The sequence below is a fragment of the Lipophrys pholis genome, assembly GCF_963383615.2.
Source record: "Lipophrys pholis genome assembly, chromosome: 1".
In the NCBI taxonomy this organism is placed as follows: Eukaryota; Metazoa; Chordata; class Actinopteri; order Blenniiformes; family Blenniidae; genus Lipophrys; species Lipophrys pholis.
Window position 1 is genome coordinate 43,106,842 of NC_137635.1, and position 26,047 is coordinate 43,132,888.

At 40.9% G+C, this 26,047-nt stretch overlaps 1 protein-coding gene across 1 annotated transcript in view; it reads right to left on the minus strand.

The window, feature by feature from the left end:
• The window catches only part of tesk2 (testis associated actin remodelling kinase 2), a 28,791-nt gene extending 2,864 nt beyond the window's left edge, over positions 1 to 25,927 (minus strand). Inside the window, exons 1-12 of the mRNA XM_080471243.1 lie at positions 25,521 to 25,927; positions 21,010 to 21,458; positions 19,836 to 19,955; positions 15,822 to 15,943; positions 13,398 to 13,446; positions 8,010 to 8,156; positions 7,024 to 7,106; positions 4,700 to 4,784; positions 4,457 to 4,540; positions 3,636 to 3,722; positions 2,470 to 2,602; positions 517 to 1,068 (exon numbers count right to left, since the gene is read on the minus strand). Of these exons, the coding sequence (XP_080327369.1) occupies positions 517 to 1,068; positions 2,470 to 2,602; positions 3,636 to 3,722; positions 4,457 to 4,540; positions 4,700 to 4,784; positions 7,024 to 7,106; positions 8,010 to 8,156; positions 13,398 to 13,446; positions 15,822 to 15,943; positions 19,836 to 19,955; positions 21,010 to 21,132 (1,585 nt within the window). The 5' untranslated portion in view covers positions 21,133 to 21,458; positions 25,521 to 25,927. The remainder of the gene's footprint in view (positions 1 to 516; positions 1,069 to 2,469; positions 2,603 to 3,635; positions 3,723 to 4,456; positions 4,541 to 4,699; positions 4,785 to 7,023; positions 7,107 to 8,009; positions 8,157 to 13,397; positions 13,447 to 15,821; positions 15,944 to 19,835; positions 19,956 to 21,009; positions 21,459 to 25,520) is intronic.
• Positions 25,928 to 26,047: the final 120 nt, after the last annotated feature.

Genomic DNA, 26,047 nt, shown 5'->3' on the forward strand with positions numbered 1-26,047 from the left:
TGGAAGCTGTCTATTGACAAAAAAAAAAAAAAAAAGAGATAGAAACCACAAGAGGAAGAATAAAGAGCTTTTCTTGAACCACTAAGTTTGTCAGGTCCTATTCTAAATGATTCTTCACAATCTTGGTAAATCATACATGTGGACGTAACCTGGTGGAGAGTGTGGCGGATGAGGATTCTGTCTAACTGCTCCACTACTGCCGAGTCCTCCATCAGCCCCCTGCCACTAACCCCAACCCTTAACATCTCTGGACTTTAAATCTTATTACTGTACACAACATCCCTTTATTATTATTGTTATTACGTCCGCCAGGGACGTAATCAAATCACTGGCGTATATTTGTTTGTCTGTTTGCATGACTGATTACGTCAAAACCACTGCACAAATGTTGTTGAAATTTTCACCACAGATGCGTAGATATTAGGCCACGGAAGATTCCATTGAATTTTGGAGGTGATCCGGAAACTTCACTCAGTTCAAACCTAGTGACCTCATAGCTTCATCCACTGAGCTCACCTGGGAAAGTGGTGGACAGCGGAGCGGCGTTGGAGGTGACAGAATTGTTGTTACTGAAGCTGACGGCAGCGACGGCGGCGACGGTGGCGGCGGCGAGGTGGGCGATCTCAGAGCGGGGCAGCTGCGGCGACACCGGCAAGGAGTGACACTGTCTCCCGGGCAGCTGCTGCCAGTAGTAGGCGGCCTCCTGCTGGGCTGCTCCGGGCCCGTGTGCCGACTGGTTGCTGAACGCACTCCCCGGCGGTGAGTGGAGGTCAAACACCAGCGAGAAGACGGACTTGCTGGGCACGTCGAAAAACTTGATCTTGCCCCCGCACAGGTCCTCTCGCGCAGTGAACGGGTTGATCTTGTGAGCCTTGGAGGCCCTCTGAATGATGGGGGGGTTGTAGTAAGGGTCCCGTACGTTGACTTTTCTCCCCAGGTTGCAGGAGAAGATGTCCGACTGGCTGCGGCTGAGCCAGATGTTTCGTCTGGGACGTGGCGATTTGGGGGGGATTTTATCATTCTGGCAACCAAGAGGATTGAGTCGCTTGAAGCCCTGAATCTTCTCACCTGGAAGGGAGAAAACAAGACTTTTTTTTTTTAAACTGTTGCGCACAAAAAATGAAAATCTAAATTCATTTTACTTTCTTTTTTTAGATTTATAAAGAACCACTAGATGGAGACACAGGCTAAATTCAGTGCGTTCATCTTAACAAGTTGCTATATTTGCTGTCAAAGCAATAAAACAGTGTGCATGTTTTCACTGGCTTCAAATCTGTTACAGTACTACTAACTAATAATAATTTCATATTTTAGGATCACACCAACAGATTTTCCAGTGATTGTTTGCACTACTGTGTAGAATCTGACAGATGCAAAAAATACTTACAATTTGGTATTTACTAAATAATCCTGGCATAAAACTAGCAGGTGTATTTTAACACGTAATCCACACAAGCAAGCGACTTCTAAAACGCAAACCTGCTTTATTTCTGAGCGATCACTCCCTTTTTGTCACTTTACTCCCAAGGACCCAAAAGAACTGTTTTGATAAAATGTTATCCTTATGCAAGATAAATATTTTCGACTACGAGAGTGATCCTAGTCCCGGGAAGGGTTGATGCTATAAGCAGAGAGAGGGAGTAGGAGGGGGACATGGAGACAAAGCATATGACATAACAGAGGAAAAGAGAGAACCGTTAGATCTAGGCCTCGTTTCACCCAAAATAAAAGCTACACGCGAGATCATTCTTGTGTCAACAGACTGCATTGTATTTATTCGGTTAGCCTGATAAATATTTACAACAAAGCGCCGGGCGTAACTGTTTTCGGTTGCTTGCCGGATTCACGGCTGCGACCTGTGACATCTTGTGCCACAAAGAAAAGGAGCCGTTTGGCTTGTCTAAACAAAAACATCCCTGCCTCCCGACTCCATGACCGTCAGACACGCAGGCGGCCGGACGAGGGACCAAATTAGAAGTGAAACCTGGGCCTGCTTGTATTGGGTTTCTCAAAGGAGGAATGTTGATCTCGGACCAAAATGTTCTCTTCAAGTCAGGATGAAGTTTACATTATCAACAAGCAAAGGAGTTCAAATCAGAGAGCTCTGGGTCCTCAAAGTGTGAAACGGAAAGTCAGCTGAAGGATTCAACACGGAGGATTATGCACCTTTAAGAAGCAATTAACATATATGATATGTAGCTTTGTAACAAAACCAACCTGTGAGCAACAGCATTTAAAAAAAAAAAGCGTGTCATGTTCAACAGAAACCCACCAGATACGAGTACAAACACAGACGGTGTCAAGCGGTTATGGGAAGAGGTAAGGCCAAATACATTTTTTGTTACCTTCCTTTGAATTACAGCTTCTTTCTCAGACTCTTCCCGGAATTTACAAGCATCTTGTCAACAAAGCGATGTGGTTTTTATTGGCTGTAAGCTGAGGCGCCAGGTGAATGTGCTGTGCTGGTACCTTTAGACTTCTTGTCAATTTCTCCACTTAGAGGGACGCACTCGTGCTCCATCTCCTCGGTTTTGAGACGGGCGATAATCTCCTCCAGGTGCATGACGATGTCTGGGAAGGACGGGCGTAGTTTAGGATCCATCTAAGAGGAGGGAAAATACAGAACAGGTGAGAGTTTTCTCCATTAGGGGATCTCGTACGGACCAGAATGTATGAAAGAACGACGTATACAAACTCAAATAACCGTTATCATCCTGGTCTGAAACATCACATTTCTAAAATTATCCAGTTCAAACAAAACAGAAGCAAAAACTGTTGTGACCTTTAGCATTATTAATAATCTACAGCATTAATACCTAGTATATGAAAGTCAAATGGAGGCAAAAACAATTAGTTGATGGAGGGTGTGATATAGAAATGAATGAAGACACAGTTTAAAGGGTTGTTCCACATAGTTGAAAATGATATAGGGGGTGAAAAAAAAAAAAAAGATCTGGAAACAGACTTGTAGGGAGGATAGGATAGACAAGGATTATAAAAGCGAGACAACAGACCAGGATGAGAAGAGATGTAAAGAGCCAATACAGGATCAAACCGCAGGGCACCAGGAAATCTTCAATGCACTAATCTACTGTGGTTGTAATTAATGTCGGAGCAGAAAAGCCACAGGTCAAGTCCAGTGGTGATCTGAGTGGAATTAAACTGGCTACAAAGTCGTCTGATAATTGTGAGCGGTCAAAAATATTTGATTCCCTTTTGTAGATACTGCAGTTACTGAACTGAACCACAAATCATTATATGATTGATGAGAAAAGCTAAATCTTTCATACAACTGATCCGGCTTTCAGAGAATAGAGCACCCCCTGCATGGTAAACTAAATCAGATTATTCAGATAATCAGATTGCTCCTTTATTTCTGGACGAAGGAATGAATTAAATAAAGGAGGAAAACCACTGAGAAACAAGCTATTTGGGAATTTATTGGAATGGAGTGAAACATGAGAATATTGTGCGTCTACAGTACGGGTCATTTTATAGCGTCTTGCGGTGTTTCCTTACAGACTGTTCTGGCTTCTTTACAGTCAAGGGTGGTATTTTGAAATTGGTGCACACCATCATTTCTAAAGTGATGAAAATTAGGAGAGTCTCATCAAACAATAGGAAGGTGGTCTCACGTTGCAGCAGTTGAAAGCCAGCTGCAGGAAGTCTGGTGGGCAATCTCCAACCATGTGCTGGAAGGTGTGATAGTCCAGGCCAAAATTCTGCTCATAGAAAACCATGTGGACAGAAAGAAAATCCTTGTTTTATTGTTATTAGTTATATCAGAGAACAATTTCAACTATGACAACAACACACAGGAAGTCACACTCCTACAGTGGGGTAACAATTGTTAAAGATTTTCGATCGGCTCTTTTCAAACAAATTCGTCTGACATGGAGTTGCTGACCATTTTATTGGACGATTAATGACTAACCAAGAGTACATAAGTCTTGCTGCAGGTCTATTGTAAAAACGTGAACTAACAAATCCAAACGATCACTTGAGTTTCGCTAGGTAGTGTACATTCACTCTGCCAGAGAGCCACAAAGAATGGTCACGACAAACATCACAGACGGAAAGAAAAAGGGTGTGAGGGCTCATTTATCGAGGCTTGCACATGCCCAAAGAAGGCGTGATCGTAACTGCAAATAAGGGTTAAAAGCTTAGCTCGACTACCTACATGTACTTTGGTTGCTTTTGTATGACGAGGCCTGTGAGTCATTAAAGAAATCATAAAGGTTTGCCTCATTCCACACAAGCCTTGGAAAGACAAATACAACAAGATCAGGTCGTAGATAAATGGATGGTCAATATACAAACTTCAGTTCGTTTTATCATTTCTATGGAGTTATGTGTGAGTCATTCCACAGTGTGAACCGTGGTGTGGCTGCCTACAGTACAAACACCTGCGAAGGAAGACGATTAGATTATTAGGAGGAGGAAGAGGAGCGCCCACCTCTGTGCGGGGGAGGAAGTCAGGGTCAGCCTGGATCCTTGCAATGATTTCACAAAGGACTATCCCATAAGAGAACACGTCAGCCTGAAAAGAGACACAAAAGTGTGCGTTGGTTAGCGTAATGAATTCAAGAGAAATCTTTAATGTCAAAGCCATTTTCAGGGTTGGTTTGTAGCAGATCGAAAACTAATGGGAGCCCGACGAAAGGTTTGTTTTCCAATCAGCTCGATGTGATGACTTTACCTTCTCATTGTAGACTTCATCTCTCAGCACCTCTGGAGCCATCCAGAAAGGAGAACCGACCACTGAAAGCTTCTCTCGTTCAGCTCTGTTGACAGGAAGAGCAAAACGTGTCAAAATGAAGAAGTCAACAGAAAATTTGAGAAATGTTGCAACTTTCAGATGACTCATGAGCATTAGTCTGAAAACATGACCTCAGGCTAATCTTAGTGTGGAAGATAAGGATATCATACAGGAGGATAAAAAACAATTCCAAGGTCTTTCCTCTGACCTGCTAACAGGTTTGTACTAGTGCAGTGCACAAGTGGGTCAGGAGAGTTATTTCAGTGTTTTATCGTTTTGGAATAAACATCCTCATGGACAAAAGAAGCTGAGTCAAAATATATGTGCAAATGTACAAGGCATGCAGATGAAACCGACTGTCCTCGCCTTTTTTTGTTTTAGTCACTGTGTAAATGGCACCACGTTTGCGTTAAAAACAAAGGAAGAGGAAGAAATGTTTGAATTCTAAATCAGTTGTGTACAATAAAAACTCAATTTCACATCCTTTCAGTTCAGTTTGATGAATTTCGGTTGAAAATAAATGAGTTCCATCAGCAGGCAGTGGTGTAACGGTTGGCAGCCTGGCCTTATAGCAAGAGTTTCCCCTGGGTTGATGTTATTCACTATGGATTTTCTCCCACAGGAAAAAACATTTGAGGTTAGCTGGTGACTGTAAATTGTGCGTCAGTGTACATCTGAGTGTGTGTCTCTGTTTGACATGTGATGGCCGGAAGTCAGCTGGGACGACCTCGAGCCCCTCGTGATCCTGAATGAGACAAAGCGGTATAAAAGACGGATGGATGCAGAGCCTATCGCATAAATCAGTTTCCCAAACACGGAGATAAGTGCTGCTGATATGTGTTGACTCACTGCTTTGTCAGAATATATCAATTTCAAAGATGAAAAATTTATGTAAAACTGTGCATAACTTAGAACTGTCAGGATGTCCACTTTATAATGTACACTAAATACATTTAGTAACTCATACTGATGGCTGTATTTAGAATATATAACTTCACAGAGCAGGACTGTGTTACTCAATAAGTGTCTTAAGCTTTTACAGAAATCCACTGAGAAATGTATTAAATTCAGAGCAGATTAAAGCAAGAAAAACTGAAACACAGAAAAAGAACTTTTTTTTTTTTTAACTACTTCTATCATATATAATTGGTACACGAGGCTGTTTATTCACACAGATGTTATGTAGTGCAGGAACATCCTTAATTGATATTCTGAGATGTTTTTAAATGTTTAAATCATTGTCGTATAAACGGTTATGATGTTGTGAAATAGAGACACCAGGCCCACTCATCTGTGTGACTGCAGAGTTTAAAAAGTAAAAACCATGCGCTCACGCCATCAAGACAATAAAGCGGAGAATGTGAACTGTAGAGGCGGCTGTTAATGTTAGTGCCTGACCCATGAGTTAATAAATAACCCTTCGCCTGGTTTGAGGAGGAAGAGGAGGAGGAGGAGGAGGTACAATCTTACATGAGATAGCTGCTACAGCAAAAACAAGAAAAGTAGAAAAACAAACATTGTTGTGCAAAGCACACATAAACCAAAACATGGTCACAGCCTACGACATAAATAAGACCCGACCTTTCTCTCTGTAACTATATATTAAGAAGCATTTATATTAAGTAGAACCTACAGAAAACAGTTTGAGGCACAAGGACCAAACAAGTGCCTGTTATTGTTGAAAAGTAATAATACTTCATTTTTAGGCACGAAAAGACACGTGAAACATCAAAACAAGGTAGCAAATACAAAAGTACTGCCACATCAGTGGATTGTGTGCTTAATATTAAACATGGACCAATACAGACTTTTAGATTGAGTCACCAATAATTGGTCTCCGTTTGTCTCTAGTTGTTTGAGAAAATCCTCTGGGTGTTGATATCATCCATCAGACTCCCACCGACCACATGCACGTGGACTTCATAGCTTTATGTAACAGCACATGTTGTCCCATAATGCACATTGTATAAGAATAACTGTGACTCAAACAGAAATTGCACCAATAAAAACCAAAAGCCGAATTAAACCAGGCACCAAAAAGCTCTCTTGATCTCTTGTTGGGTGAAAGGTATTGGTGACTTCAACACTGAAACCATGTGAGGTTTCGTGGTAATATGCTAAGCTATGACTTCAAAGCCGTGAGAGAAGCAGAAAATGAGAATTGAAAATGTGACTGCAGTTTGAGTTGGGGTTTTTGTTGTTTGTTTTTTAAACCACACATCAGGATTGTAATACTTTTCCTCTGAAGTGGAAACGCTCCTTACAGATTGGTCGGGATCTTTTCTGCCAGGCCGAAGTCTCCCACCACTGCTGTGTAGCTGCTGTCTTCACATTTGATCAGGCAGTTCTGTGAATAAAGAACACCGTCAACTAAGAAATTGATTTGCGGAAGCTGCAACACACACAGGGATCGAGTGAAACAAGCTATTGTGTGACCGAGCAATAAAAATAAATCCTTCACTTCCTATTTGAACTTGACTTCACTGTCAGTAAAATTGACGCCCGGTTAAAACTCACAGCTCTTGTTTAACTTCCTGTGCAGCACCGCAGTGACATTCAGTACCGGAGCTGAACTTTAATGCTCTGTATACTCACCGTTTATTTATACATGTCTACCTAATAAGCATAACCTATGACACATGAATCCGGCTCGGTGCACACGTTGAAGTAAGATGGTCTTGGAAAGATGTTTAAAATGTGAAATTGAGAAAAGGACGATGGGTGAATACAGTTAACTTCACTGACTGTAGACTGAGGCTCAAAATGAATTGATTTTGAGTTAATTTATGGAATTATGACAAATCAGGCTATGAGTAAAACATTAAAGTAAGAGTTGCTTAGAAGACAAGTGTCTACGGGATTTTACAGCAGGGTCCACAATGTCCTGCTTCCCGTCATGGTGCCAACATGGCTCTGGGTCAAACTGGAAAATTAGAAGCTGCTTGGATCACAAACTCCCGAGAGTTCCTAATAGAGAGGTCAGCAGGGCTAGAAATAAAGGAGCAGCCGAGTGTGCCAACGAAGACAACTAACACATTAAACAATATGAAGGTATTCTGTTCATTACTGACCATTTCTAATCTGCAAATATAAAAAGGAATCACTTTTCATTACATGCACATCAGGTCAAAAGAAGCCATAGTCAGAATGGTTTCCCTCTGACAAATGTCGAAAACGCTTCTTCTTTAAGCAGATCTGCATGCGCACTGTGAGCTGTGGTGCCTCCGCTCACTCAGCGGAGCTATCTTACCTTAGAGGTGAGGTCCCTGTGGAATATGCCTTTGGAGTGCAAGTAGGCCAGACCGCTGGCGATGTCGCAGGCTAGTTTCAGCCTGGTGGGCCAGCTCAGATGTTTGTTGCTATCCAGAAGCTGCTCCAGGTTCCCACCATTGATGTACTACAGTAAGCAAGAGACAGGCACATAAATAAAGTAAGACTAACAAAAGACCCTTTTTAACAAATGATAAAGGTTAAAAAAATGATGATGCCACCATTAGTGTGACTGTGAATAGGTGAATGTGACTAATAGGAGAAATTAAATCACCTTCACATGAAAATGTAACAAACTACCTTGCAATCTTCAAGACAACTGAAAAAATAAAGCGTCACAAACATGGCGGTGAGAACGTGGAGGGGCAGGCGGATGCCCTCGCAGATCGGCTTGATAATGTGCCGGAATTTAGGATTTCGTGGTCAAATATTTGATTCTCAACACTGAGAGATTGTCGAGCAGGGAACTCTATTGCTCTACTCTGAAAAGCAAAATGTCCTGCAGAGACCAACGAGCTGGTGACATATCAAACGACTTTTAAAGGAATCATTAGAGTGAGAATACTCGATGGCAACATGGCACATCACTGATGCCAACGGCAGAGAAAATGGACCCAATGTGCTGTCCCCATCACTCAAGTACTTCAACAAATATACCCTACTGATGTCCTAACTGACTACTCAAACATCATTTTGCTCATCTGACAGGTTGTGGAGTAATTCACTGATTCATCGGTGGCCTGCTTGGTAACCTGGCACATTCTGAAGCCCGGTCTTCTGCAGCCACAACTGCTTTCACCGTTTCCCCCGAGACCCTCCTGCCAGCACACTGGCTGAAGAGGATGAGTAAGCTCAGTGGGTTTTAAAAGTATTCAGGGTCCCCTCACTTTGTCTGTCAGCTTTGATCCAGAAGATCTTGCCTGACCTCTCTCCTAGCATGCAAACACACCGACACACTAATCCCATGTCACACACATCACCAACCGGGGCAGTTCACTGAAGAGAGCTGGGAGGGGATAAAGAGGTGGTCTGGTTTAGCTGCGGTTATTGGTATGACAGACAGGCACAGAATTAGAACAAAGGGAGCGGACAGAGGAGGGAGGAGAGCTAAACTCCTTCACGCAATTGAATAAACTTGGCTGTGGGCCTGTGTTATGCCAATCTTACATAATCTATCCCTCTATCTTTATGCTGTTCAGGGTGACAGGGTACTGGAGGCAATCCCAGCGAACTATGATCGAAGACAGGACAGGGTGCTAGTTTTTTAAATAACCGTTATATTTTATTACAACACTGGAAAACTCCAAGTCAATTCATTTGATTGCAGATCTATATCATTAGCTACTCCCTTTCTCCAGAGTCTGTACAAATCCCAGTTGCGACAGGAAGGGATTTCCTGTGGCGAGCCCTTTCAAAAAGGTAGAAGCTGAATAGATTACCACATTAGTGGCATCTTAGGGATGAGACTCTTCCACATATCTCACTTGGTGCTGGAGAATGAGTTCAGATTAAAACCATAGAGCTTGGATTTGTAAAAACTGGGAGACTGAAAATTATGAGACAATGTTTAATATCCTGACAGCAATTTAACTGGAAACAGCAATTATTTCTTTAATCTCAAATGTCAGTTGTGGGTGGGGAAACTTCCTCACACTGCATGCAGGCGAGTTTTGCCCTGATGTCATTCAGACACATTCACATGTCTGTTTTTCTTGTTTGGACAGCATACAATTATGTTCTCATTGGGATTTTAATTGTAATCTATATCTTAGCACAGAAAGCTTGAATTCCTAACTAACAAGATGTGCATGTCCGTTCCTGTGAGAGCCATTGAGAACCATGACAAATAAATGTGTGTGTGTGTGAGTGCCCGTGTGTGTGTATTTGACTTTTATTTACATTAGCATCCCGTATCAATGAGGTGAAGCACACCTACCCAACAAATATATAAATGTAAAGTCTTCACAGGAGACGCACAGTAAGCCAACAAAAATCAAAGGAAGTGAATTATGCTTCACAAAGAATGTTTCATACGGTTTTAAAACAGTCCAGCAATAAAGACTATGATAAACAGGGAAGTAGTTAAATATGAGTTCAAAGATTAGAGACTGGTTTACAAGAATAAAAAAAGAAAAAAAAACAACAATGCCTAATTGATGCTGAGCTTTAGAATTTTTTTTTTATAAAAATAGTCCTCGAGATTATGAAATCTTCAGACGACTATTCCAGGCTACATTTTGTCGACAATGGCCATGCACAAACCCTTGTACTGTACCACATCTAAGCCACGACAACTTTTACAAGGACTTTCTAATTTGTTTGTATGGAACAGGCACGCATGTACAATATAGCTCCGCCTTGACACCTGGAAACCTTGACATCAACTTAGATAATCTTGGCATTTTAAGTAACTTCAATATATGTAATGGCACCAGTTAATGAATTTGTGGCATGCTTTCTCCTGCCATGCAGAATAGTAAAAATTATAGGACTCTCTGTGTGGACTAGGTGCATGGCTGACAAATGGGTAACCAAAGCTGGTTATTCCATTAACAAAAGCCAATTAGTGCAAATATACATGCTGGGGAGTTGATGGAGAGTTCACCATTGTCAGGCTGTAGATACCTTAACTTTACCACCTCCTTTGACATTTATTTTAAAAGAATAGTGTTCACAATTTTTTAGATGCTGCCATTATTACATAATAGTTTGCTTTAAGACATGAAGAGGTGTGTGCTTTTGGGTGATATTCAAATGCCTGCCCCCCTACTGATTGGGCTCCCAGCAGGCTTTATACCCTTTTATATCCGGTCATGCACGCACGCACACACACAAACGCACACAATCACCCCAATTCAAGACGTCAGCGGATTACAGTATTTGTAGAGCAAATTCCCTGAGTAGCCGCAGAGTTCAACATCTGTTGTCTGCATGTTGGGGTTTAGGGAGAGAGGATAAGAGGGATACAACAGGAGAAAACTCCACTACAGACAAATAAAACCCAGACCCGGACCCAGAACCGGACCCAGACCAATCCTCCCACCTTTCTTTACCATCGCATTAAAGACTTTGATAATGCACATTTCATTCTAACAGTAATATAATATGCAGCATGCTAAAATGGAAATCATATTGTTTTGCAGGAGTGTGTACTTATTGTGTCAACTGAAAGTAACTAAAGTAGAGTAAAGTAAAGTTGCACTCAAAAAAAAAAGCCTCTTATTCATTCATCGTATTTTTCCAGGAATTTGCTTGATCCTATTTGCGGCGTTACTGATATACCACAGTAATCACTCAACACAGCACATGTTGGGGCCAAATGGGTACCTCAACCGGACAATGTACAATGCAGAGAAAGAGGAAATAAGAAACGTACAGTTGGCCACAAAGGTTGGGAGAGCAGCTCCCCTGTGTTTCAGGTTAAAAACCCGGGAAAGACTCGAACAAAGAATCCTTGTTCGCTGCCGAGTGCAGCTTCAAACAGGAGTATAATCCTGCCATGGGTGATGATTTACCAATAGTACAGATTAGGATTGCAGTAGCATTTCTAATAAGGTGCATTAAACTAAAGTTCAGCAGAGTCTTCATAGAATAAAACGAATGCGGGATCCTGATTTGTTGCATTGATTCTTGCTGTACCACATATCCCATAACTCGAAGTCTGTTACCTTCCTGCATGTAAATGTACTTGAGTTACGCTAAAACATAAAGTTTTATCTTCGATATAGGGAGGCTATGCACAATTTGGGATTACGAAAAAGTTTATTGTGAGGCATTTGATAACTTTGGCTGTTACAAAAAGTAGCAGATTTAGTCGAGACCTCATTATTTCTGCAGGACTTGGATTATTTTGTGTGTGTCAAGTGTGAGTCACTGAACGTACCGAGGTAGCCCGGGGCCACGCAGTAATTTCATTCTCCGTATCCTCTGAGCACAGTTTCATAGTGGGGGTCAGGTAACATAACACCACCAGCCTGCTACCGGGGTCAGAGCTTTCAGTTTGGTCCTGACACGACACAACAGGACCTGTTTACGCTGCAGCGGGAAAACAAGACCTACCACAGTGTGCATGTATGCACGATCATAACTGTGTTTTACAATGCACCATTTCAGTGTGTGTGTGTGTGTGTGTGTGTGTGTGTGTGTGTGTGTGTGTGTGTGTGTGTGTGTGTGTGTGTGTGTGTGTGTGTGTGTGTGTGCATAAGTGTGTGTCAAACGTGATTTCTTAAGATGTCCTCGATTATGCAGCTGCAGAATGTTGGTATCTGTCCTCGTCAAGGCTACAATAAGCACATTCACTGTGCAGCGGGACAAAGTAATTAAGACCATGTGTGTGAATGTGGGGGGCATCTCTAACAGTGTACTCCTTCAAGTGAGTGGATTTGCCGTTTGCAAAATATACATGTATTTGTTCATTGCATCCAAAGTAAGTGCAGTTTATAGAAATGCAATGCGGATTTAACTGGTTGAACTAATAAAATGTGGATATACTGTAGGCACATACACACTGGTGTGTTGGTTTGGAGGAGAGCGCAACGTAAATTCAGAACCTGCTGGAGATCACAGCAACAATGATAATAATAATACATCAAACATTTAAATCACTTTTTTGAACACTCAGACACTTTACATAGGATCAGAGGATGTAACAGTCTGTTCCTCTCAAAGCTTCACACGCAACAGTACACACTCACTATGCTGCTATTGCCTACCTCGGATAAAATTAAGTGGTTCCATCTACTTGGGCAGCTCTTAATGAGTCTGGGAGGGCTGCCAAAGTGCTGTAAATGTGATTATTTGTCGATTATTGCCATCGCATATCAGGACAATTTGCACTCACATTGTGCAAAATGTATCCTTTTTATCAAAGAGCAAATAAGTTCTTAATGCTTACAACTAGAATGTGACTGTGCACTTTTTCACTTAAGCACCGGGACCCTTTTTTTTTTTTTTTTTTTCCCCCCACACACAAAATTCTGGCATTCATACACACTGTCAACAGTGAATCAGTGACTGTGGCAACATTTAGGATCTCAGACGAAAATAAATACTAACCGCTTATATTAAATCTTCTCTCCTACACTGATACACAGCTTAAGGTCATAAGCAGGACATTTAGTTCTTTTGGTTTTCCACAATTGCAGGCTTGAGCGCTACCGTGCTACTTTCATGGGTGACGTGCCGTTCATCTGAAAATAGTCCCATTTAGAAATTACACTCATGTGTGGACACAACAAGTACAAGGGCATAAATCCACAGAGAGTCTACCTTTCATTAGGGGCAACACTTTGAGCTCACATATCATTACTTTGTACAGAAGCTTTAATGTGGAAAAGGTGTGTGTGCGTTTGTGTACATGTTGTCTTACCTCTGTCAAAGCGTGCAGCTGACCTTCGTGGACACACACTCCCTTAAACCTTTAAAAACGCAGAAGAAATGCAGGATATTCATTAGGATCTGATTGTTTATCCACCTTGGCATGATTAATTTCAAAGTGATATAAAATCAGTTCACTTTGTAGTTCATCCTTATTTACTTCTAATGTTTGGATTTTCCCACAAAACACATGCTTGAACTTTTTTCTCCGAGCGGGTAAACAGAGAAAGCAGGTAGAATGCTAAAGGGAAGATCAAAATTCCATTGGGCAAGACCAGACAGGTGATTACTGCAGACTGTCTGTTATCAGGAGAATAATAACAGCTCGGCTGCATTCCTCTCATTTCTCCCTCTGCCCTACCTATCATTACAAAACACTAGATAAACAAAACCACAATCATGTACCCTGACTTTATACTTATTTTGCATGTTTTTCTACCACTTTAACATGTTGGCTCTAACTGTATTATTATAGTATTCCTCCAACTGTGAGCCTAGATTTTCAAGTATTGAAAACCTTCCCTCATTTTATGCATTTCTATGAAATACCTTAGATGTAAGCATTTTAAAACCGGAGAAGAGCATGCAATAATTCAAATCAAATCAAACCAAAAGCAAACTTTGTACATGGGCTGTGTTTTGAAGGGCTCATAATTCTGGAGGCAATGAAAAGGTCAACTTTGTGGGTCCTTTTGGATTTTTGCAAAACAAAGACACCCTCAGTGCCCACTTGTTAACACACAGACACATACAATCCACTGGGTAGCATGCTCAACAAAGATGGCATTGTAAAAGATGTTTGCACGTGTGGCTGTGCACACGCAGAGATGTTTATGCCGTTTTTGGGCATGATCATATAAACTCAACTCTCCCACTAGGACTAAAAAAACAATCTTTCTCTTGGGCATGTCAGTCAATCTCCCTGTAGTGGTGTGATTTTAAAGCGTCATTGCAATAAGGTTTTATTATTTTGTGTAATAACTGTCAAAATGTATGTTGTAAGACACGAGTTTAAAGATGAGTGCAGTTTGAAGTTATGCATATGCAGTAAAGGAATGTTTTAGACCAATAGAAAATTAAACGTAGGACCTATTGCAATAGGACAATGGTTAAACTTGAATTGGTTACAATCTTGTTTAAGTGAAATCAAAGTGTATGATAAAATATCATAGTTTGACGCGCATTTCCTATGTCAGTTTCGATCTCATTTCACTTGATATGAATTGTTTTCTCAGAAACCAACTGTCTAGATAAAAATAAAGATGTATAATATAAAAGTTAAAAAAGAAGTCAAAGATTTTCTTTCTATTGATGCACAGTGTGCATGAGACCTCTCAGCTGGCCTTTTCTTTCCAATATACTGTAGTTTCAGCATCTGATTATGTACTAAGTAAATTAATCTCAGAAGGTGAATTTCATCATCATCATCCAATGCCAGCACCCTTGCCTCATAGTGAGAATATCGCCAGTTCAAGTCTGGCCGTTCTGTGCAGGGTTTGCATGATCTCCCTGGGTAACCATTCTCCAGGCACTCTACTGCAGGTTTACTCCCAGAGTCGAAAAAAACACGAATCTGATGAAATTGCACCTCGACGTGAATGTAAGTGTGTGTGATAGTCCGTATGTCTTTTTATCCCGGCCACCTGTCCAGGGAGAACCCTGCATTGTTAAATCCTCCCCAAATTTGAACTTTAACTGATTTATAAAGTGAGATGGGAAAGTTAATCAAACATCTCCTCTCCAAAAGGTTCACCTCCACTTACAATTGACTCAGAAAAAGGTCTGACAGTGGTACTGTGCTTCTATAAACTGTCAGTAATCAATTCCATAATGCTCACGCCAAAGTCTGAAAGTCCTGGTCAACAAGACTAACCAGCTTGATGGGGTTGACACAGTGTAATGGCATTCCCATTTTGTCTATGCAATCATTGGCCAGATTATTGACAAAAAATATTGTTCATAGCCTGAGCTCACTCTCTTGTGACAGAAAGAGTCCTCTTTGTTTTTTGCCTCCAGGCATCTGTACGATATTAACAGGAGCTGGCAGTTTAGAAAATCCATTCTGATTAAGGTCTGTGTTTGACACAGTTTCACGACACCCCAAAGGAAACGGGCCACAACCACAGACTCATGGTGAAAGTGAGAGGAGGTAGAGGTAGAAGTTATATGGAAATTACTGAAATGGTGCGTTACATTTATGCAGCAGCAATGATTAATAATACTTTAATATGATCTTGAAACTTTAAACACACTTTAAGCAAATAATAACTTGTTCCCAGAAAGTGAATATATTATTTTAATTCATCACCCTCATCAAACAAATTTTAACAAGGCTTGCAATTTTCTTTTTTTACGTCTCCTTTTTTTGATTTTTTTTGTATCATACTTAATCATAATAAATTATTTCCTTACAAACCTGAGTATGTTCTGATGGCAGAGACGGTTCATCAGCTGGACCTCTCTCAACATGTTAGCTCTGTTGCTGCTGAGCTTGTTCATCTTCAGAGCCATCACTTGGTCTGACGCTCGGTGTCGAACCTGGAGAACAGCCATGCACATTTTATGTTACAAGCACACACACACACACACACACACACATACACACACACACTAGAAAACAATGCCTTATGCCAATTTCTGGGATCTCACACCAATCAGGTAGTGCAAATAGACTATTGTCACTCTCATTTGACATTTCGAGCAATATAAGAAGTGGAAGACAATGAGTCGGCCTTGTTCAGCATGTGACAAAGCTCTTCTGTTATTGTTACATGCAGCAAGAAAACAGAGGAAGCAGAAAAAGAAAGCGACACGGGCAAAAGAAGTGAAATGAGGTCAGTCACCACTGACAAAGCATCAGAGAGTGAATATGTCAATTGAAAGCAGCACAATCAATGTTTTATTATTGTGCTTTGTTTTTTTTGGGGGGGGTTAGTTTCCATCTGATTGTTGGATAACTGTGGCGTCACTATCTCTCCATTCTGCCATCCACAGCTCTCAGCAGCCTTTAGTGAAAATAAACATAACACTATAAAAAAAAAAAAAAAAAAGATCTATGGCTTCATGACAACTTTCAATCTTTTCAAGCTGGAGCTTTCCAGAGCACACACATCACTGTTTAACAAGGTGTGAAGTAATACTGCTTCTTCGGTTCTAGTAACCAACTGTTTCCATTGCTCGGTCACAACAAATTCCAGAAAATGGCATCAAACTAGGCCAGTTCTCTGAACAGAGGGTGGTAATGCTGCGCAGCCAACAGACTCTTAAAATGAATGCATTTCGGGTCAAAACACACAAAATCCAATATGCATTTTATTGCATCGAGCAGTGCATTTAATAAAGGGAAACCCTTCTGAAAGAACCCTTCACCGATTTAATTAAGATAAAGTTAATAAAAATGTTGTTTACAGAAGAAATCACACCGTCTATCACAGCTGCCTCCTCACAGTCTTTAATATGTTGAACTGACGCGACATCTTCAGACTGCAGGTTTAAGGGGAAACCCACTGTATGTGTCAAGAATTTAATGTGTTGGCAAATAGGAAATATCAGCCAGCAAACAACACTAAACAGCAAACGAAATGACTCTGCAGCTGGAAATACGTCGACAGACCTACACACTTACTCATTTCCTGAGAGCACAAATATATTTAGACCAAGCTGATGTGGAGGCGTCAAATGGTTAGGCAGCCTTTAGTAATAATGGAACTCGTAAATCAACACAAGACAAACTTTACTGAAATAAGACGGTCAAATTGCACATGCAAAAGATCATTGCTTGTTGTTAGATATCCTTAACTTCATTGTGGGTCATTGCACAAAAACAGATTTCTGAAGGCAATGATTCAGACAAAACACATCACCAATCTCTAAAACTACAGCTCCATGGAGACTACCTGTTATATTCACCACAGAAGAGGACATCTCTATGTTGGCCTCTAACAATAGTGCCTTTAACTATCCTCCATTACTGCTGCTCGTAGAATACAATGGCTCAAGGTATCGCTTACAGCGAGAAGCAGCTTGACAGTTGAGACAAAGTCAATATAGATTAAATAGGTGGCATTAACAATGAAAATCAGGGAAATGTGCAAATGATGCTACTTTTATACTATTTCACTATATGTAGGCAACTGAGAGAAAATGTGTTGCACTTCCAAAGTTTGTGTGGTAGAAGAATCATGTGAATCACAGGTTTAGGCGCAGACTGACTTCCTCTATCTTCTACTCTGTGCGTCTCATATATACAGACACAAAAATCTCTCTGTTCAAGTTCAAAGGAGGGGGCCCTGCTATAAGAGCCGACAGGCTCCACCACGGGACAGCAGCAACAACAGATGGCCACTCCTCTGAAGGCCTCCTCCCCCACATCCATCTATCCTCCTCTGACCCCCCAACTCCTCACTGTTCACATCCCCCCAATCTGCATTTATTCCTGATCCCCTTCGCTCTGCTCCAACAAAACGTCATGCCCAATCCTAATCAGGCCCCCGTAGTAATATCATTCCCTCCCATCTTCCACCCCTCTGCCTCTCAGATGGAAAACAGAACTCCTGTGTCCTTCTCTTCAAAACATCAAACCAGCACTTTTTTTTACCCCCATCCTCCACCCCAACCCAACCCCCAAACAGTTTCCAAATCTACTATCTTCTTGAAAACCTCCTTGCATCCCCTGCCTCTGCCTCTGTCTTGTGCATCTAAAACCTCCACGCAGCCCCCATTTTTCATCCTTTTCAACGAGGTCCCCACCGTGTTGCCCTTCATTTAGTTTCAACAGCCATCATTATTAATTCCACCGCCACCTTCCTGCACATCATTTTTGTTACCTTTGACCTTTTCACAAGCATGCCGTCATCACTTCCTGTCAATTCCATTCTCACAGGGGAAAGAAATAAGTAAACATAACTTATTGAATACTCCAATGTGCCTCACAAAAGCAAATAAGGCTGTGTAAAAGACGTTGATTCAACGATATGAATCACTAAAACAAATTTAAGTAATAGACATTCGACCGAGACTGTACATCAGACGAGAACATGTCAGATCCACATCAAAAAAATTTGGGGTCTTTTTTGGGGTTCTCTCTGTTTGTATGCATGTTTACTCCAGTTTCTTCTCACAGTAGTTCAAAATCATTAATTGGTTACTTTACGACATGTTAAAGTACAGAAACCTCTTTAGCATTTTATGGAGAATCTCGGAGCCACGATGGAGATTGTGTCAATATTTGTGACACGAAAAAAAAAATACTACCACCAGCAAACTAAAGACAAAATGAAAAATTGCAGCGCTTCTAACTTACTTAATAAATATTGTACATGACTTTAAAGACCTTGATTACAACTCCTTGCTGTTGTTTATTTGTTCGCCTCCGACGCTCACTTGCAATGTCGCGTGTGATGAATAAGCGCCAGTGTTTTCAGAAAGCGCACAATGGCATACCCAGAGCACAGTAGGTTACAATGGACAAAGGACTTAATACAGACTTGATATGGCGAAGAAACCGCAATGGAAAATGTGTCTTGATTTGCTCCAGTTAAAATCTTTTCGGATCCACTTGGGTAATTCCAAACCACGTGCAGACCACTCCAGCACCACCATCAGATATCGTCAAGCAGATGTCAGACCAATTCACTGATCCACTGGAGATCTAAGGTCACAGAGATTGACTGCATTTATCCCCCTGCACCCTGAGATTGGAATATGCACAGAGTGACTGGAAAAAAATGGGATATCTGCTAAGCTGCGATACAATCCAACAATTAAATTTTTTTGGGAATTAATTGATCTTCCTGCAAGCACCGTTACTTTATCAAAAAAACATTCTTGTATGAGAGGTTACAATCCTTTCCCCATTGAGTCTCTATGTTTTAACGTATTGATGCACTTGGAGGATCAAACAAGCTTGTGTGGCTTCCATTCACATGTCTGGAGGGGGAGGGTGTGGAGAAACAGCATCAACAGCCCTGCATCTAAAGGATGCCGCTCAACTGACCTAAATGTTGAGGAAGGACTAGTTAGCGAAGATAACTCATGTTTCACCCACAAAGCATATCAGGCTGACAAGATCTAATCAGGTGGAAAATTGCATTTGCTTTAACCCTTTGATCTACCACACAAGAAATGCAATTTGCTCACGAAGCCTGTCGCACAACAAGTTCTGCTTTTCCTGCATTAACAGTCACAGAACTGAACCCCGAAAATATTTAATCCAAAGATTGATTGGTTAGTAGAGAAACTGCCTCACTCGACAAAACAACACCTGTGATGGTGGATGGAAGTGTCTGAAGCTTTAACAAAAGGGGATAGAACAAAGAGACAAAACCAAGGGAGATTTAAAAAAAAAAAAAAAAAAAAAAAAAAAAAAAGTGGCAACAGAAGGACTTAAGAAAGAACATGAAGGCTGCGGTCAAATTCACTCTCCTCCCACCTTGAAGACATCAGAGAAGAATCCAGAGCCAATCCACTCGCAGGTGAAGTCATCAAGGCGCGTGAGACAGGAGAAGGCACTGATGAGGGCTCTGTAGGACGACGGCCACACCCTGCCCACCTGGAGGACACAAGCACAGGCAGGTTAAAACAGGACAATATCAAGTATGTGTTTGATGGACAAACTGCTAAACATAAAAGACCTTTCCTAATGTGTGGTGTAAAAGCCAGACAGACGAAGAGCAAATTAACTAACAGCTAGTGAATGTTAAAAAGAAAAAGAAAGAAAGGCCCAAAAACTAGAAAAAAATAAATTCATATCAATAAGAAACTTATGAAACCACTTCCATGTTGTATCTAAACAAAGTTTTTGGTCTTTCTGTCAACAATAATGGGAAAGACGTTGAGTGTGGACTGCATGGTGGTTAGCACTCGCTCCCCACAAGGAGAAAGAAATTTGAGGTTCGATTTCAGGGTTTTCTATATTGACTTTGCATGTTGTCACACTGCACATGCCAGTTTTCTCTCCAAGTACAACAGCTTCCTCATTCTGTTTGGACAAAACATTTATGTTTACGGTTCCTTGGTGACTCTAGATTGCCTGAAAGTGTTAATGTGTCTGTGGCCGTCTGTCTCTCTGTGTTTGCCCCATGATGCTGTGGCGAATTATCCATGTTGTTCCCGTGTCCAAAGTCAGCTACAATCTGCTCCAACTCTCTGCAACTCTTACATTGGACAGAGCTGTATAGATGATGCATGGAAAAATTGATGAAAGTTAGATGTTTCCGCTGAATCAATACTGTGTGAATGTGTCGCTATAGTCTTTGTCTCAAAAATGTGATTTGATTTCATATGCCATCCATCTTACAGCACTGCAACATCTCCTAATTAATGTGTCATTCTTCTTTGTTTCACTTGTATCAAAACACACAGAGCACAAAAAAACAAAACGAGACAAAGAACAACAAGAAACCATAAACTTTACATGCTGGATGAGTTTTATCTCGTGAACTGGTTCAGACTGGAGCTTAGTTTGACGAGTCTAAATAAAAGAATTAGGTTTTGTCAATAGCAAATTAAAACTTTGATTTTCTTTTCCGATAAAACGTTAAAAGACATTAAAAGAAATAGAACTTTTTTAAAATGTAATATGAGACAAGAAATGAACCACTAACCTGTGACGGTGGGCCCATGCCCATCTCGCACACCCCTACCCCTCCCACACTGTCTCTGTCCTCGTTGAGGCGTTCAGGTCGCGTGGGGAACCCAGCGATGGAATTGCGTTTATTTCGATCCATGGTGATGTGAAAGCTTCTGGTGCCAGTGAGGGTAATATGGGCCTCTTTTCGTAGTGTACCCACATGACAAGAGGACTAGTTTCTTTTGATGGTGCCAAGGCCTTTACGGCAACGCAGTGTGTACTCAGTTTAGGTCCTGGGAGGAAACATCTCGCACACACACAGACTGTTCATTTGAATTTTGTTCAGGGCGTCTCTGGGAAGAAACACTGGGTGGATCCCATAAGGTTCCGATGAGCCCACTTCCTCACTGCCTCTAATATAGGAGACCACCAAGAAACAAGCTTCTCAAATGCTTGACGGAAGCATGGAGAGTCTTTGAAGACCTAGAAAGAGAAAAGAAACAATACTTTAATGAGAATCTTGCAACTTTCACATTATGATGGATGAAGTAGCGGGTGAGCTATACTGGTCAAAGACTCGTCCACACACTCCGACAAACCACAAAAAGCTGTGGCAGTGAAAGATAAGGCAGCAATAACTGCACACAGGACCAGACAAGCTACTATTGCTCAACAGACTCAAATGTAATGGCCGTAATAGGGGCCGATTGTCCAATTATGGGAGATTAGCCAAGGAATAGCTCAGATCCTGGACCTTTCTGCCATCCAAAACAAAGTCAGCAGGATACAAAGGGGAACAGGAGAGGAAAGCTGTGGTTAAAGGTCTTTTTCATACCTGTTAACAATGCAGCTTTCATATCTTTCAAGAAGAAGTTATGCCAGAGAGAAAAGAAACATGCTAAGTCTGATGTTTGAATCTGCTTATCAATGAATCAAGACTTTTTTTACTAACCAAATTCTGAATCATAAACAGAAGAAAAATGATCCAAATTGTTTGTGTTTGTTGGGGGGAGGCAGCTGTAGAAATGTAGAAAAGTAGAAAATGCCCCAGTAGTTTGGCTGCCCTTTGAACACATTGGAAATCATTAACTGCAATTGAATAATTACCTCCTGAGCACAAACATCTTTTCCTCATTATGGAACAAAATAGTCTATGACGCAATCCTTGATCAAGAATAGAAGTAATAGTGAAGAGCAATAACCTTTCCCAGAATAAAGCAGTATAAGTCCTCACAGCAAGCTCACCGCAGCCTCATAAAGGCAACTGTATCATTAATTCTTCTCTTTATTGTTACTTAACTTCTTTATTTTTAGATCTTGTATGATATCACAACATGCAGTCCATACATATGTGCATGCTGAGTCCTACCCTCACTTTCTGTGCTGTGCTGTAACGATGTGAAACTTCCTACTTTCAAATATCAGATTTACAAACAATGTAACAGCGGTTGCCAACAAACGCAACACAACCAAACAAAGAGATTTACAGAGGTCCACTTTGGTCGCCTGGGGCAACTAAGCAACCACTACTACTGATCCCCCATTGTGGGTTATTATGAGTTGTTGACTGTTTATTTTTAACCTGAAAACACTTCTACTTAACTTACTTATTTTGCCATTTCAGAATAAATGTGACTCATTAGATTTCAGACAGAAAACCCAAAAGGTCCTAATGGCTTCGACCTTCCCACTGACGATTTAAGCAGAACAAAGCGAAACACTCAGTGATCACTTACACACACTTTGCAATGGAAATGGCTATCTCAATAATTGTTTCAGCAGGCAAATTCATCCATCCATTAAGTATACCGTTTTTTTTTGGGGGGGTGGTAATATTTCCATCTGACTATAGTGAAGGCAGAGTGCACTCTGGACTGGTCGCCACAATAAAACAGACAGTTACAAACACTCACATTCACACATGTGAAATTCAGTGTCAGCGATAACCTGAAATGCATGTTTTTGGACTGAGAAGAAACTAGAATACCCAGAGGAAACTCACATACATGGAAAGACAACATGCAAATACTACACAAAAATGAATGGATCAGATTCAAGCAAACAAGTCATTGATAATTGTGATCCAAAGCATTTTTACTATTATTATTTTTCAGACTTCTTCCATGCCGTTCTATTTCTCCAAATATTAAAAAAGTGCAGCTTGTTGACGAGATGAGTGCTATGCTGTGTGCTTTTTTTAACCGTTTCCGAATAAATTTCCAAAAACTGCAGATCAAGCAGATCAGCGTCTGTTACATCATTCACACTTGCATTTTCTTCCGGAAATGCAAACCTCTAGTTCTAAATATTTTTTTAAAGTGTTTTCAATATGCAATCAAATCAAATATGTGTAAGATGGACAGAATGAAACATCTAACAATGGCACATTGCACTTTTGAAAACTGTGAAAGCATTGTTTTCATTTAGGTCACAGCGGTGTTCTTACCCATAAGCTGTGTTAAAAGAAGCTTACGCAGAGCTACACTAATGTGGAAATTTACCTTTAAATGCCTCCTAGGTGTAATAACAAAGTAAACAGACCAACTATTCTTTTCTGGTCAGACTATTCCTTGAAGGGCTTGAATCCAAAAGTGAGCTCATGCCGATCAGAAAAATGTAATTGAGTTCAAGCAATCATTGCAATGCTACAAAGTACGTCCTAATTTCTCTTCCCACATACAGCGGTGCATTGTAGTCATGTCCGCCAGTCTTTATTGTACGTTGACAATACGTGAGGAGGGTTGAATGTGAAAAGTTGAGTTGAAGGCATCTTTGAGGGTAGGAGAAGCAGTTTGGAAATAAAACATGTACACTAAACACACAAACACAAAAGTCATTTTGGATAAGATGAGATACTAAACATAGCAATGACAGTAGATTTTACTGTGGCCCGACTGGACAATTTCTGAGATCGCTCTTTGTCCCAGCTACATCCTTAAAAGGCCTTTTATCCTCCCCTTTCATTTTTTTTCTCCAGTGACACTTCATTTTCTGCTTTGTTGAAACGGTTCGGCAAGAATAAAAGTGTCTGTGCCAAGAAAAATGCAGACCGCAAGTACCAGACGTCAGTGACCCGGGTTTTTGTCCACAAGCCCAAACCGAGGCCCATATCTCTTGTGTGTAGTATCTGAGGTGACAACAATAGATAAGCAAGTAAAATACAAACTCATGGTTAATTCATACGAGTTCAAAGCAACAGAGAAGAGTTTGTGTGTTCACACACCCACATCAGCAGTGGAGGCAGCCTTGATAGACCAAACACAAACTTCCCCTTCCTACTAACACCTCTGTCATGTATCACGTATTAAATAAACTTAAGAAAATGTAGATGGGGTTTTTTTCAGCATAATGATAAAAACTGTCAACCACGACAAGCTTCTACATGGACATTAATGTATTTCTTCTAAAAAATAAAATACAATCCAACAACTATAGCTTCTGCCTGTAAAATGACTCAAAAAGGGATAACAATTAAAATCATGGGAAAAAAATAAAGAATCTACAAGTGTCCGTGACTATATTTGTTTTCCAACTATATGCAATTACCTATGCATCCAGAGGACCTGCTTTTAAAACACCACACTAAAAGAACTATACATGGAAAAGGGTGGATTTTTAAAGGCATCCTTTTTTTAGTCTCTAAACTGTGGCCTGTTACTACTTCAAAACAGATGGGATAACACCAAAGTAGCCTGGGGCCAAATGCTTCAAAAGCAGTTTTAGGGGGGTGCACACTGTCCAGCTGTGTTGCACTGGATTAAAGACTAATCCAAGATGCCAACAATAAATCAAATGTTAAGTGACGTTTTAATGGTGGGTTGCAGTAAGGGCTGGAGTGTCTCTGAAGAGCAGGAGGTACTAGATGGGCGTGTAACTGAGTGAGAGGCATTCATTTACTCATGCTCTGTGCACATAATCTCTAACAGTACCATTAAACCTTTCTCAAACATTTACAATCCCATCTGAAGACAATGCGGATTGCAACAACAACAAAAAATTGCACATGCTTATGTGCTCTCAGTGATATTCTGACAGACTACAAATAAAAGGTAAAAAATAAAAACACCCCAAAACAATTTAATGACTACAACATATTCATAAACCTCTTAAGCTATACTTGAGGTATGAAGTCAATTAATAAGATAAAACGCATTTCTCTTATACCCCAGCTCGGAGAGAAATGCCAAGAATCTGAGCAAGGTCACATTGAACAAAACTGAGGAGCAGCTTCTTTTCTGAGCACAACCTATTGTGATCAACTGAGACGATAGGTGAGGCGGTGCATACCTGACATTCTTCAGGGGTATAAAGTAATGGGAAAGTCCATAAAAGTAAACCTGGCCACTGCCTGGATGCCACGGACAAGGCATGAGTGTAATGCTGCCAGGGGAGCTTTGATACAACAGGTCATTTACAGCAAGTCGTTTAGATCAAGTGTCAACTGATAAATCAACATGACGGTTGTTGTGAGCATCACAGAAAGAATGTAAACAAACTGAGAGCAGCACTCAGTATTTACTCTTCGAGACCGTTTCCTTGACTCACCTGATTTTATTTCACAGAGCTTGCACGAATAACCCGAACTGGGATCCATTCCTTAGGCGGGTGGCATTTAATGTAAAGCAGAAGAAGTTGATATAGACGATGGGTCGGGCTCGTTTTACCCAAAAAACTGCGGCTACGCACAAGCTAACAGACGTTAGCCTGAGTCAAACGCACACAAACCAAGAAGTTTCTCGGCGCAACGGCAGAAAAGTCTCCACTCGAACGGGGTGACTCCTCCAAGTAAAATCAGAATCTGACGCTGTCCTCCTTGTATGCACAGAGGACCGAAGTGCGATGTTGTCTTCTTCCTTTTTTCCCCCCTCTCTCTCTCGTACCGCCCGGGATAATATTTCAGTGGATTGTTGCTGTTTGACAGCTCCGTCGTCTCTTCTCTCACCACAAGCCACGCCCACTTACCCAGCCCACATATGATTGGCAGCTCTATGAGCCAATGAGGAGGCTCGTCGTTCAAGGCAGTCTAAAATTAAACTAGTTAATAAAACCATTGAGAATGCACTGACATCCGC